General features: G+C 39.1%; 1 protein-coding gene across 4 annotated transcripts in view; it reads right to left on the bottom strand.

Annotated features, from left to right (window-relative positions):
- The window catches only part of SHC2 (SHC adaptor protein 2), a 584,758-nt gene that overhangs the window by 360,467 nt on the left and 208,472 nt on the right, over nt 1–15,819 (bottom strand). Inside the window, exon 2 of one of the 4 annotated variants that reach the window (XM_044053899.1) lies at nt 11,171–11,350. In XM_044053899.1, the coding sequence (XP_043909834.1) occupies nt 11,171–11,347 (177 nt within the window). In that variant the 5' untranslated portion in view covers nt 11,348–11,350. Of the gene's footprint in view, nt 1–11,170; nt 11,835–15,819 lie in introns of those variants that run through there. The other 3 variants (XM_044053898.1, XM_044053897.1, XM_044053896.1) reach the window with 3 other exon arrangements.

The raw sequence follows: 15,819 nt of genomic DNA on the forward strand, positions 1-15,819 counted from the left end.
GCAAGTGTATGTTTTGTTGACAAATATCAGGTTTAATGTTTGTATGAGAGTGTGTGTGTGTGTGGGGGGGGGGGGGTGGAGAGAGGAGGCTTATATTCCTGCAAACAACAAAGTTTGAGTTTTGCTTTCTGTAATTTGGGATTCAGCAGTATACTTTCATCTGAAGTACAGGCTAACACAGAACGCCTCTGGCTAACGAAGTTCGCAGATGACTGCAAACTAGGAGCCATAGTCAAGTCCCCAAATGATGTGGAATGTGGACAATCTACAGAAGGGCCTCACTGAGACAGATGCCCGGTGTCAGAGCCATGGCCTCAAGCTCAGTGCCAAAAAGTGAAGTATCATCCCCTTTGGTAAAAACTTTTTACCCATGAACTATCACATAGGCAGCAATCTACTTAACACCGAATGTCTGATAAGAGACCTTGGGGCCTAGGTAGACAGTAGTCTCTCCTTTGATAGTCACATCGCCACAGTAGTCAGGAAGTCCTATGTGGCACACCTCATCATAAAAGGGTTCTCATCCAGGAAAAAAAGAGGTTATTGTTCCCCTCCACTCGACACTCATTAGACCCATTATAGAGTACAATGCCCCTTTTGGAATGTACCTCACAAGACATCTGCAGCAGCTGGAAAGGCCACAGAAGTACCTCATAAAGAGGATTACTGGCCTCAAACAAATGCCCTACACTGACCGTCTCAAAAAACTCCAGCTTTACTCCGTAGCATATCGCCTACTCCGAGGTGATCTCTGCCTAACATATAAAGCTATGTCAAACCCAGAGCTGTTGGACATGCTACACCTAAAGAAATCCCAATCCCTCTGAGCTACATGCTCTAGGAACCTAAACCTTGTCACCACAATAAACAGGGCATGCTGGAGGGATAGATTACTGTCCCAGAGACTTCCCATACTCTGGAGCAGGCTACCCATCTATGTCAAGCAAAGTTCTACATTAGCACTCTTCAAGAAAAACCTTGACGAGTGGATGTGAAATAGGAAATACACCCTGGGTTCACTTCTGTTTCTCTGCTCGACAGTGGCACAGGAAAATAACTTTCTTGGGTGGCGTAAGCCAGGGAACCTTGTTGGCTAGGATTATGTAGGCCCTTGGGCTGATAGCCTAGTACTTACCTATGAACCTATGAATGTTAAGCAATGCAACTCACTATCTTCCTTTAAACATAAACTAGATGACTGGATGGATATCCACAAATTTACTCCAGGACGGACTGGTATGATTGTCCTGTAGAAAGGAAGCACTTCCTGAGGGAGGGTGCTGTCAAGGTTAGAATGGACATAAGACTCAGTGGCCTTGGAATATCTTTGACTCTTTGTTGAAACAGGCAGAGATCATTTGGAGTAAAGAAAAGCTTCAAACATACCAGACTTAAATGGGTTTAGGAATGAAATTAGTATGCCAGAAAGATCACCAGCTGGATATGATGAAGTGACATTCTCACAGCTCTCCTTCCCGAGGGGGAGAGTGCGGGATTCACTAATGCTTGTATGACTTCTGCTGGAAGTCAGGGACCTTGCAAATTGCAATAGGTATGGGTGCAGTCATCAGGCATGCTGATGTCGGTGCATATCACTTCCTCTGTTAAGGACATTGACTGGCCACCACCAACATATTGTTTTTAATACCCGTCTGCAACTTCTCCATTTTGAGTCCACAATGTGTTGCCCTAGTACTACTGGCTACAAGGCTCAACTGTACAAGAAATTGAAAGGCCTGTGTGGAAAAGGGATTCATCAGGGACTGTCCAGTAAGAAGTTACAGAATTGCTCAGAAGAGAGCAGAGGGAGGTTGCAAAATATGCAGAATACTTGTAGTAGTTGGGGGGGGGGGGGTAGAACAGGGGGAGAGCTTAAAAATAATTAGTCCAAACAAAACAGAACCTAATTTAAATCCCACAATATGCTTTGAGTCAGCAACACAGCTCACCATTGCATACTATACTGGCTCCATACTATAACTACTATTACTCTATTCTTAGCTAGCTATCCTATCCACTCATGTCTGATCCCCACACCAGCCAGTTTCCTATTTAATCTTTGATGAGACACAGACTTAAAGATCTTCTGGAAAACCCAAAAATCACACATCTGCTGAAGTAGTTTTGTATAGCTTGGAGGCCATCTGGTCAAAACAGTGCAAGAAACCAGACAGGCACAATGCCTCCTGTACAAATTACACTGGCATTGTACCATAAAAGCAAAACAGAAGAGAAATTATGCTGCTGAAAAGAGTGTGAAGTCATCTAGCTATGATTGTCAGAGGGACCAAGGGGTCTGTAATGATGAATCAGTCTCATTTTTTATTCTCCACAGGATCAGCCCAATGGCTAGCCATCAGCTAAGGAGGTTGTAGTATTTTCCTTCAGATAAATCAGCAGTATTACAGCTATGTTAATAGTAAAGCTCACTAGTCCAAAGGGACTGCTCCATGCTGATAACAATTTGGAGGTAGCTATTCCTTTTATTTGGCTCTCCAGAGATTTTCCTCTTCACAAATAAAGGATGCATAGTTATTTATTGGCATACCTCTCAACTTTTTTTTTGCATACTGCCCATATTTTTGTCATATATTTTTGGTCTGTTCCTAATACATTTTTGGTTTTCTCACAAATCATTGAGGACTGAAGTCTGAAAATAATGCCAGACATTTTGTTTCAGATTTCATACCCTTCCGAAAATTCATGTTAATTAAAAATCTGTTATTTTATCAACTTTCTAAGTTTACAGGAGCAATACTTAAAAATTGTTTGGTCCACCCCCCGATTATTTATGGCCTTGTCCAGATTTCTTGTGTTAAGAGGTTCAGAGGTATGTTTATTGGGTCTTTCTTATTTCTGGTTCTCCTTTTACTGGGATCTTTCAGTTATCTTTGGCCTTTCCCAGTAGACATTGCCCTTCTGCTAGATGACTTTTGATGATCACTAGCAATCATTTGTCACAACTGCTAGGGCAATAGAATCCTACATTTTTAATATAAAGTAGAATAATACAGTCGCTATGCTATGTTTTGTATTTCTTTGACTAGAGAAGTCCAAAGATGCTGAATAGTTAGCTAGGTGGTTTCCACATTTGTGAGTCAGGGTCTCTGAAGTGCACCATTAATCTGAATACCATTCCCCCATACTGTGTTCCAGAAATGGATCAATTATGATCTTAGAAATATAAACATAATGATGGTGTATCACATCTGAATTTTTGTGCTCTTACTCATTTTTGCTTGTGCTGCTCTTTGAAGGAGCATCACACTTGATTATCCTCCCCAAAAATGTTATATAAGCTTGACAAAATTCAGCACCTTTGATAACTTTTTTGGAAGGGGAGAGAAAACAGATAACCAGATAACTAGCAGTTGCAATAATCAGGAATGTGCTATAGTATCTTTGGAAAGACAACCACTAAAATTATTTTAAGAACACTGAGACCTAGACAGAACGATCCCATCATGTTTCTGTACATTTCCATGGTGACACATCTGTTAAAGTATGGGTCCACTGTATGGGCACCTGGATCCTCAATGGAGAGTGGCCTAATTTGGTACAAGGTTACCTGACAAGCATGAGACATGAGCAGTAAATCTTATAAGAAGGACACACTCTGACCTGTTTTCATGAAAGAACATGAAGACTCAGATTAGATAGCTTCATAGGTAGGTACTAGGCTATCTGCCTGAAGGCATTTATAAGCCTAGCCGGAATGTGTTGGCTTTCGCAACCCCCTTAGATTAGTTCCCTGTGCTTCTCTCCAGCAGATCCGCTGCAGTGATCCCCGGGGTAAACTTTCTGTTTCCCATCCACTCGTCAAGGTTTCTCTTGAAGAGGGTTAGCGAGGAGCTCTGCCTATAGGTTCATAGGTAGGTACTAGGCTATCTGCCCGAAGGCATTTATAAGCCTAGCCGGAATGCTTATATTCACAGAGAGAATAGGGAAAGGGGTCTGCATTGATGGTTAGGTATTATATTCAGACAGTTTAACAAAAATCCTAGAAGAAATAAAATAAGCACTGGTGCCATCAAAACCAAAAGTATCAAAAAATCTTGAATTCATGCTAAGGTAACCCAAACATATAATATTTTAGATAGGAATTTGAGAAACAAAAAATAACTTATTTAAACAATGAACTATACCATGATGGTGTAATTTATATTTGTTAATTATACTGGAAAATTGGTACTGGTAATGGAATTTGCCATCAACTCTTACTTCCCTGCCTGAATATGGGATTTTAAAAGGGGATAATCATGCAACCACAGTCCAGCAACAAAGAACAAGGTGTTTCTATGTAAAACTACACAAATAAAAATAAAGAGTGTTGAACAGAAGCAGTCCGAAACGGATGTATAGGAGTTCATTGTAAGGCATTAGTCCAAATACATAAACAAGAACTTAAGTTTCCTGTACCCTTGTATGCATGACAGAAGTAATGAAATATCTACAGAAAGGAAAAATATTTATCACTTTTTAGAGGCATTAGGGACATTACACAAAGTTGTAGTAATAAGTACATGTGCATACAAACACACAAACACAGAACATGAGTTCACCTGTAGATTTTGTTGCATTATCAACATTTTCTCCATTCCTTATAATAAATTACATTTTTTTAAATATTTTTTCACCAAATCACTTATAAATTGTTAAGGTTTTCGACAAAAAATGGTTGGCTGTACTGCATTTTTCAAATTAGCATCATATAATGATTTTTTTCCAACAATACTTTCATCATAATCTCTACAATTTGCTTGCAGAATTCAACAGTGAAGCTGAAGTAATTTAACAGTAATGTTTTGACATAGAATATGGTCTAAATCAAAATGTAATATTCAAATCGGGAAGAATACAGAAAATAAATTAAGAAAACATACTTAAACCATTTTCTATTAGGTAATTGTGTGTATATATTTACATACTATACACATATATATATATATATATATATATATATATTAGTTGCCTAGAAGTTTCATCATGCATGTGTAATTGACCACTGTCACTTCAAACAGTTGGTAAAACAAATCAAATATGTGTGTGCGCAAGTGTGTGTGTGTGTGTGTGTGTGTGTGTGTCATAAAAGCTGTAAATATATCAACAGAGGTAGCTGGGATCCTTAGTTGGTTGAGTGAGTTTGCAATGAAGCAGGAATCATTACTGTTGTGTGATCTGGGAGTTAATATATTTAGATATTCTGTAGTGTGTGTGTGTGTGTGTGTGTGTGTGTGTGTGTGTGTGTGTGTGTGTGTGTGTGTGTGTGTGCGTTTGTGTGTGTGTGTGTGTTACATAAAAGCTGTAAATATATCAACAGAGGTAGCTGGGATCCTTAGTTGGTTGAGTGAGTTTGCAATGAAGCAGGAATCATTACTGTTGTGTGATCTGGGAGTTAATATATTTAGATATTCTGTAGTGTGTGTGTGTGTGTGTGTGTGTGTGTGTGTGTATATATATACATAAGTGTATGGCTGTTCATTGATCCAGATTTTGTTAAAGCATAGCAGAACACCTTTTTAGCACTATATTAAAAGTTGTTTTGTTCACCACAGTCTGCTGGTCTGTATGTTCTTTGAACTGGATTGTGTGGGACCTTGCAGTTGCCGTACAGACAGGAGCTGTCTTACTCTTAAAACTACACATACAAGTAGATTTACTATAGTTTTTCTGCACCATAGTGTTGGTTCATTACCTACTCTGTCAGATGATCACCTCGAACCATGGTTTGCATTGTAATGTTAGCATAATGGAATTCTTAAGAGCTGGTAACCATATAGTGGCAGATACGTTGCACCTACAAAGCAAAGTTCTGACAAACTTTGAGTTTCATTGGTTTCTTCACCTACCCTACTGTTATTCCGTTCTTTATCTTTACTTCTTTTTGTAGTATAATGTTCCTTAAGATCCTTCATTGTGTGAATTGCTTGTTGCAAAGTGCACTGTTACTGCTTGCCAAAGGGACTGTGGAGATATTTTTTTACTTATTCTCCTTTGCAAGGATGATCATTTGGAATGTATCCAGAAATGTGATGCATAACAGTGCACCACAACTTTCCATGTTTCAAAATTGTATTGCAGGAAAACCTGCTATATTCTGTCAGCTAAAAGCAAGTAACATCTAAGGATCTCAAAAAACTCAAAGAAAAAGAATAAACCAAGTTTAGTATTCTTTTACCTTGATATTCTATATATGTGTTAGCAAACTCTACCCTATCTGATTCTTTCTGCCCAAAGTGCTGCATATCACTCTGTGATTGATGACAGTTACATATATTTTTTTCTTTACTTTCTAATTATGATATTTTTGTGATGTTAATCAAAAAACTGCATTGCAGTGCTTGTACCTGCTTTTTATAAGATAACCACAATGCTGGTGTCTCCCTTCAGCAATTTCCTAGATCACAGAGGTGTGATAGTACTCTTTGTTCTGCTCTGGTTATCCTCAGCCTAATCAACTTAAAATGTTTTGCTCAAGTCATTGTGCGGGCAAAATTCCAGCAGGAGGAGAGTGCTGCTGCTGGGGGTCAGCACATCTGCCATTATTCCAAGACAAATAACATTTCCACTTGCTCAGCTCTCATATGATAGAAATAGGTTTAATTTAATGAAAGACTTAAATGAATTCTGCACATCTTGACAGCTGCAGCAGTTCTAATTTAAGGCTTTTTGCTAAACCTCACATCCTTGAAGGAACCACCTATTTTAGTCTAAGAAAGATTAAACAGTTATTCTGCTGTTATTCCATGTTTTTGCCCAAGGAGTATCTACAACTTATCAATTAAATGCACATTTGTTAAAAAGTTAAAATATTAGTGCAGTGATGTAAAAGTGTCCACTGCTATGTCTGGGAAGAGGGATTTTTTAGGGTGATTGATTGTTTCCATGCAGCAGCAAGAACTGGGTACAAGAACTTTTTTTTTTTTCACAACAGTGATGGCTGGAATCATTGCTGTGTAGGGTGGGGAGTGTCAGCAAGCTCTGTTTTTTCACAACACAGATAGTTTAAATTACTGTTGGGGTACAGTTGATTAAGTTCCCTAAAAGAAATAACACCACTTACAAATGGGACTACATGGACTCTGTTTCCTCTAGAAATGAGAGGTGGGATCACAGAGGATGATAAAGTGTTCTCTATATCTTTCTCAGAGCACAGGAGGTTCGACTCACAGAACTCTCTGTTTGTACTATAATAACAATTTAGATCAGTGGGTCAGATTCCCAAAGAGTTGCTGTTAGTGTAAGTAACTTGCTTCAGTGTAAGGCCTATCTATAAATACCAGGGTGGGGGCAGATTCCAAAAGACCTGCTGTCACTGTAAGTGGTCGAGAGCAAGTAATTTTGAATTGGGCCTTGTATCTGAAAGTGTGATGGAGGGCACTTGTGTTTGTGTGTATAAGGGAGGGAGGGGGCTTTCCTAGAGCTCTGACAACTACAGATGTAGGGGTTTCTGCTTTTCACATGGCAGCAAGCTTAGATGAAGTGTCTGCTGTTTGTCATTGTACTTACACCTGGGATGAAGGTAATCGATCTTCCTCACAATAATGAGATCAATTACTGGGAATGTCTCTCTGGCTCAGTGAACTGATATTAAGGGGCTTATGTATCCTCTTTCACTGGCAACTGGTATCACAGGGCTTCCTGACTGAAACCAAGGATCACAAGGGACTCAGTTTTTCTCTGGCATCGAGTGATGGAATTACAAGGGTCTCAGTTTTCATATCACTAGAATATGATAAGCAACATAAGTAAAGGCATCTTTTTGCTGCTGTGACTGGGTCTGGGGGTGGGGTAGGGGGTCAGTGTTATTATTTCCTTTGCCACCAAAAGTGGGCTTACAGGATAGAAGTGACATTGATTTCCATAAAGGTGACATGAATGTGCAGTTTTTGCAGACCACTTTTGGGGAGATTGTTCCCATATATTTGAGACTGGGAATCATGGGTAGCTGTGCCACTGTTTCCCCATGACACTGTGGAGAGGTTGTCATTGGTTCCTATGGCACTATTAGGTAGGATTATGATGTGCTGAAGTGTTTTCCCCCTTTTGGTGGGAAGGGGTTACTACTTCCTCTAGCACTGAGGCCTGAGATTTTGCTGGTTCACCATAACAAGAAGCTGTGGGTCAGTGCTTCCTATGACACTGAGAACGTGTCTTATAAGGTGCATTGCATTGTGATAATTTCAGAGTAATTTGGGGTGTCATTGTTCTCTATAGCACACACATCTGGGATAATCGACTGCACTGTTATTTCCCTGTATCATGTTGGAAGGCAATTTTACTCACAGCACTGAAAGCTGGGATATTGGGGTACTGCTGTTGTTGTTCCTCATAACCATTATTGTTATCAACAGCACAGGGAGAAGTGTTATGGGGATTTCTGTTATTTATAATTCTAGGAACTGCATATTCAGCAGTTTATATTAATGAAATCAAAACAATTTGAGATCAGAGTGATTTCTATAGGCTTAGTTACAGTAATTGAAATATAATTACCAGACACAAAGTCCTACAAAATGTTAATATTTATCCCAAGTTTCTAACATCTCAGAGTAAGAACATGTTGTAGGAAGAGATATAGGGCAGAACTTTCTGGAAGATAATTAACATAAAATATGTTGGCACTATCATGGCAGGATATGTCAGCTGAATAGGCTTTAGATAATATAAAGAGCGTAACTTTTTTGTCTTACAAGACTACTGAGATTTCGGGGTTTACACTGTCTTAACAGAAAAGAATTATAAATCTGGAATGAGTGCTGTAGTTTTGTGCCAAATGTTTTGTAAATATTCAGCAAATCACTTTATGACTGGTGTGTGTGTGTGTGTGTGTGTGTGTGTGTGTGTGTGTGTGTGTGTGTGTGTGTGTGTGTGTGTGTGTGTGTGTGTGTTTGTGTGTATATGTCACACACATGCTCTATCATGTACACATGCATATTCTTCTTGTGTGCTCATTATGTGTAAATGTATTTATGTGAACAGTCTTGTTCCGCAGTGAAATGAAGACTCACAAACATAAGTGTGTGCTTGAACAATAAACTGCAAGTCTGTCTAAGTAGGTAAAAGAAGTGTATATAATATATGATGTATAATGTGCAAATGAAAAGCAGGGGTTTCACACACGGACCTGTTTTTACTGATAGCATAAAGAGGGAATTGAACAATGTAAGAATATGATGTTTAAGTTTCTAAGCCATTAAGTGTGTGTGTGTGTGTGTGTGTGTGTGTGTGTGTGTGTGTGTGTGTGTGTGTACTAGTATGGAAAAAAAGAGAGAAAGAAAAAGTGTATGACTGCCTATATGCAGATATTATCAGACTCATGAATGATGGCTGTGTGTCTTGTGTCTTTGTAAATGTTTTGATTCATTTATTAATGAGTGTCCATTACTGTAGGGTTGTATTGGAATAAAGTGCTTATGTAAGGCCAGATAAGTGAGGAAAGGTATTAAATCATAAAGTGCTAGAGATTTTCCATAGTTGTTTATGACGTACAAATATTTCAGACTTACATCCACCCCTTTAATATGTCAGAAGTCTGTACCTACCTCCTCAAGAAAGTCCGTCTACATTTTCTGATGGAGGGTTATGGGCAGTAACTTGGCATAAAGTATCCCAACTTCATTTAGTACAGCTACAGTTCCTGTTCTTCTGGATCTCATGACTGACATGTGGGGACCTCCTAAGTTGTCAGAGAAGGCATTAAGACTGAGCAGTACTGACAATGCCAAGATATTCTAGGAGCTACTGTCCCATGATTAAACCCTTCTATGCATTCCAGCAGTGGGGAGCACTCACTAAGTATATGGGAACATACTTTCATCATACAGCCAACTCACTCTTTAGGCAGAATTACTGGTTTATCAACCCATGCCATGATTAAACCAGTGCTTAGCCTGGTTTGCTTCTTGGTTTCATTTAATGTGATTTTTAGACTGAAGGTGCTACATCCATCTGCAAGTATTGTGCAGAATATCTTAAGATAGTTTGACAGGCATGGCAGCTCCTAAATAAACTGATACTCTTCTAGGCCAGGATTCTTGCAATGGGGAATCATCCAGGGTTATATACTGAGTTGTTGGTATGCAGTGTACCACTATACCATTCAAAAATCGTTAGTTATGCAAGACTAGACTTCACTGTTTTCTAGTTACATACGATCAGCGAACTTTATAGAACCTCCTTAAATGAACTATATGAGCGATACAGTATGACAGGGTATACGCTTTACAGTTCTTGTGCACAACTAAAGGAGATGAATAAAGTAGAAGCCCAACAGCCATCTACACACAAGCCCATCTAGCAGCGTATCTGACCTGTACAATGGACACCACCAAAATAAATGTTAATTCTTAGAACAGCAAAATTACTCTGGCTGAGTTGTTTTTGAAACCTTTATTATTAACATTCACAGTACACATCTAGCAGCCAGCCGGAATACAGAAATATGCCTATGCATTTTTTGAGACTAAAGTTCTACAAAGGCTGTTCAGACTACATTATGACAATGTTTCCCGTTTTACCACCAGATTATGATGGAGGGATTAACTAGCATTTGAACACCAAAATACCCAATAGCACAACATATGTATATGAGTGTGTTTGAGGGAATAATACTTCAGATCAATAAACATTATATGGGTTTGTCACTGATGTTTTCCATGAAGCCTGAATGTCATTAAATATTTATACACAAACAACATCTCAGACTCTCTCCTTTGTATCAGTGAATTTACTTTTGTGACATGTTCATTTTAGATAGCAACTTGTTAAGTTAATACTGAATTCCCATGTGACGATTTACTAAATTAGAAATGCAGAATGTGTTAATTATCTAGGTAGCATCGGCTCCTGTGTTTCTGCTTTCTTTAACACACAAATTCCAGTGTAAACAACATCAGCATCTTGGTGCTACAGGACATTGCAGCTAAAAAGGCATGCCCAACATCTGTTTCAGCATTGATAGGTGCTACCTTGCATAGTAATTTACAAAGTTGCAATGGCATTTTTCACTGACTGTGCTTAAGCATTACAAATGCAAACACACACACACACACACACGCACACGCATACACACAAACATGCACGATAAAACTAACAGTGAGCAACTCTGCCTTTTTTGACCACTGCATTCTGTGTGATGCACAAGAAAAAAAAATGAAAATGTATTTACCCGGACAATGTAAGATACCCCTGGACCACAAATGTTCTCATCTGGATGAAGCCAGCCTTGGGATGGCTTGTTAATAAAGCTGCCTTTTCGATTCCACTCTTCTCCAGCCAGTTTTATGTCTTCAGCGCGATTCTTCTTTCCTCCTCCTGCTGCAACTGCACTTCGGAAACGACTCATTACCTGCAGGGAACAAGGAGTAGAGCACACTGGGTCACAGGAGTTCAGGACAGTAGCCAAACTAGCTATGGGCCCACTCACTTCACCCAGAGGCCCTGGTTTTGCAGAGGTTAGATCCTTGCTTGCAGTGGATGGGCTTCGACTCAAGAACCCTGAAGGGTTAGAAAATTTCCATTGGGACATCTTTGGTATAAGCATGCAGAATGTTGTAGTGGCTTCTTGTTCATCGGACAGGTGGGCATCACGGAGTGAAGGACAAGGGTGAGCCAGTGGAGGAACTGCGGGAGGGGAGGTAGAGGTGACGGGTGTGGCTGCTACTTTGCCACTCATGGCTAGGTTCTGAATTAGGTAGTCCGATGATGTTACAGAATCATTCCTAAAGCGGCCATACTTGAGCCTGTTCTGCATGCCCTTCTGCTGTATGTCTGACAGAGTGCTTTCAGTGATTTCTCTGTTCTCTCTCTCTCTCTCTCTCTCTCTCCCTCTCCTCCTGGCTCCTGACTCGCCCTCCCCCCTCAGGGAGTCTCAATTCTCACATGATGATGTCACTGTACAGTTTCTCATCTCTTAAGAGTATAGAGAAGGCTGTCCTGCATGATGTGCTGCAAAACAAGCATCTAACAGCTAGCACTGGGACAGAGAACTGCATGTGGGGGTGGGGTGGGTGGGTGTTATAGAGTTCAAGCTCTTGTCAATTACTAGAGTCAGGGCAAAACAGACATAAAGGTAGGAGAGACCAGGCCAGAATTTGCCTTCTTGGTCCAAAGAGTGAGACCTGAGTTTCGTGGACTGTAACAAACTAGATTAGATCAAAAATGTTCATGGGATCGGTTATAAGAATAATCTTTTTGAATTCAAAAGTACTTGATCATATGAGCTGAACCTCAGAGTCACTGAAAACTTTCAGAAGTAAAAGGAATTGAACAGACCAATTTGTAATATGTCAGTAGAGACAAGATCAGAAATATGTTGCTTTTTCTTCTGGGGGGGGGATTCTCTGACACTTCATTTGATTCAGTCTTTTAATCTAAAGATTCATGCAATAACATTGGCTGTTGTAAAGTAATCTTAATATATCACTACTGCACATTGATTGTCTTCACTGACAGATTTTGACAAACGGTTGCAACACTGGGAAAAAAATTACAGTTTACAGTTGTGTGGAAATACGGAAATTCTTATCTTTCTGAGATTATTTCTCTATAACATGCAAAGAAATTTTCTGTTGATATTGTTACAGGAGAAGCGAGCACCTTCTATAATTTATCTAGTTGATGCTTTCTTATGGAACAGAAAGCTGACGGGATAAATGCACAGTTTATAAGCTCAAATGAGTTTGGTCAGTGTTAAGAACTAAGAATTCTAGTTGACAGGTGGAAATAATACATGTGGCTATGTAGTTATTAATTCTCATAATGGGCAATGGAAGTCTCTCTCTTTAGTGGAAGGTGGGATGCACTTACTACCAGTAGAAATTAGCCCCATATAATGGGTTTGAGGGAACAATCCACTGTAATGTGAAGCAGCACTCAACCCCGTAGTGGACAATGGATATCACTATACACAATGATTTGAACAGACAAGAGACTGTATAACATAAAATCATTATAAGCTAGTGAAATGATCACTGTGGCAGTGATCCTGCAGGGGTCCATGCCAGTCAGCCTGTGTAAGAGACAACCACATACATACAAACTTAAGTCTCTAGAGACTATGAATGCCAATGTCAGTGGAGAACAGAACATATAATATTCACTGAGAACAAAACACATTATGAGCAATGGACACTGGCAGAACAGATTTTAATTGCAGATAAGAAATGTTTGTTCTGTCTTGTCTATTTATTTCTTTTAATAGTGTGCAAGATTCAGATCCTATTTACACACAAGCTTATTACTCTCACTACCATTAAAGCTGTTTGTTTATCCCATGCCTCCTTGAATTCTTTCAGTTTTGACCTTATAATTTCTTCAAAAGGCAGTACCAATCATCAACCACTCTTTCTGGGAAAAATGCTTCCTGATATCTCCCCCAGGCTGTTCATCATACATCATTAGACTGTATCCTCCTGTTGTCATAAATTTATTCTTGAAATATGGCATGTACTATGGATACTCTTGGGTTACTTAAATACCTCTAAAATGTATCTGCACCTACCTACTTACTTCAAGACTGTATGCATTAATATCCAGTTGGGTCATGCAAGATCCCTTTTCAGCAGAGACCCAAGGAGAAAAGCTTCACAGAAAAAAATCATACATATTTAGTACTAAGTAATGTACATTATAAATATACACAGAAAAAAATAAATAAATAAACAATACACATTGAGTAACTAGTATACATAGATATATAGCAAACATAAACAGTAAGATTTTTTTGCATCTTAAAAATTAAGAAATTAGACAATTTTTTGCAGGATATTATGACAGGTTCAGAGGGTTTGGCTCTTTTACTTTGCATACGAGTAGGCCAAGCAAGCATATGTTACATAGTTCCTTTATCCATGGGAGGCAGGTGTTTATGATACCATTGAACTTGGAAATGTGTAATAGATCTGACAAAAGAGGGTCTGTTTAAGCTATATATGCAAGGCAGAAATTGCTTCTCAGTAGCCTGTATGACAATGAGAAAAGTAACCAGGCTTTGAGATGGTCTGCATAGTTTTTACATTTTATGCCCTTGAGATTTTTTAATGGAAAGTTTTGTGGTCATTCCAATTGTGATAAGTGTTTGAACAGGACATTATACTCAATGATTGACCTAATGAGTGCCAAGCACAGTGGAACGATCACATCACTGGATCTAGATGCAGTACCTTTACATATAAGCTGTGCAATGAAAAAGGACTTCCTTACAACATTGGATACATGCTGATCAAAGGACAGTTCAGTGTCAACATAGTTTCCCAGATCCCTAACTAGGGGATCCATTTTCAGGGGTGTATTGTCAATGTGATAGTTACTAGGGGAGTCATTCTTGCTGAAGGATACAGTTATATACTTCTTTGCATTTAGATTCAGTCCATGCTTTTGACACTAGCTAATTGTTTGGAACAGGCTTACTTGGAGGGTCATCGTGTCCTCTGGGAAGTTAACTACAGTGCTACAGAGCTGGTCTGCTACAAACCGTTAACATTGTCTTTGGCCTCTGAGAAGTAAATGCCAAAGAGGAGTTGCTCAAGGAATGACCTGTGGGGTACACTGCTAATGGCACGTCTTTTGGTGGACATATAGATACTCACCCTGACATCTTGGGTTCTGTTTGAGACACAGTTAGATATCCAGTAAGTTACATATGGATTGACATTTAGCTAGGAAAGTTTATGTATGACACCCGAGTGTGGGATGGTGCCAATGTCTTTGTGAGGTCTAGATATATGGTGTGCACTGTTTTGTCCTCATCCATTGCTTCAGTAACTTTTTCTAAGGTTCCAACTAGGTTAGGTAGGCAGGACCTGTCCTTGACTAATTTAAACTGAGTTAGGTCAAGAGTCTGGAAGTTGCCTGTATCCTTATATATTAATTCCATAATGATCATTTCCAGAATGATCCTTTTCATAGCCTTATAGATGAAACTAGTTGGGCTTATGGGTCTATATTTCCCCAGGACTGTTGAAGTCCCACCTTTGTGCAAGGAATGACTGTTGCTGTCCTCCATTCATCTGGCATGAAGCCTTTTTTGAGTCAGATATTGAATAGCTTCGAACAAGTCATGTTTCAGGTGGACCATTAGACAGCCAATATGTTATCTGACCCCACAGACATTGTGCTTTTTTGCCTTAGGTACTGTCTTGAAAACTTCTTCTTAGGAGATTTGACTTTGAGTGTATGCGTGGGTATGTTATCTGAGAATGTTGGAGTGATAATCCTGAAAGGCATTCAAATTATTTGAAGTGCAGTACAGAACACTTGGTTTAGGAATAAAACAATACTAGATAACAGAAGTCAAATGCTTGACATTACAGCAAATATTAGGGGAGGTATATTTGCTATAGGTATTTGCCAGAAAAATAATGCAAATATGACTGAGATTTTCAAGAGAGAAACTGTGTGTGATCATTTATTTAAGAGATTGGTGTATAGGCAAGCATCATAATGCTATCAGGGAGCCAGCAAAATGGATAAGAAGAAGAAGAGGGGGTAGTTGGTTAACTATTAGACAAGGTATATTTGCTATAGGTATGTGCCAGAAACATAAGGCAAATACTACTGAAATATTCACAAAAATAAATTCTGTGTGAACGATCATAGTGCTGTCAATGAGTCAACAAATTGGGTAAGGGGAAGAAAAAATGGGTGGAAAGTTAGCTAACCTGTAGTACAGATGCATGGGTAATATAAGGCACTGAGTAGGTGGATTCTGAGCACTTTTATAATAAGGTGGAGATTTTGGAGTTTACAAAGGGTGGAGACATTTTCTCCCAGAGTTTGATGACATAATTTGTGTATAGAATGTCCCCATGTAAGTTC

This window comes from Protopterus annectens, chromosome 13.part0 (genome assembly GCF_019279795.1).
Source record: "Protopterus annectens isolate FY-2018-M chromosome 13.part0, PAN1.0, whole genome shotgun sequence".
Taxonomy (NCBI): Eukaryota; Metazoa; Chordata; order Ceratodontiformes; family Protopteridae; genus Protopterus; species Protopterus annectens.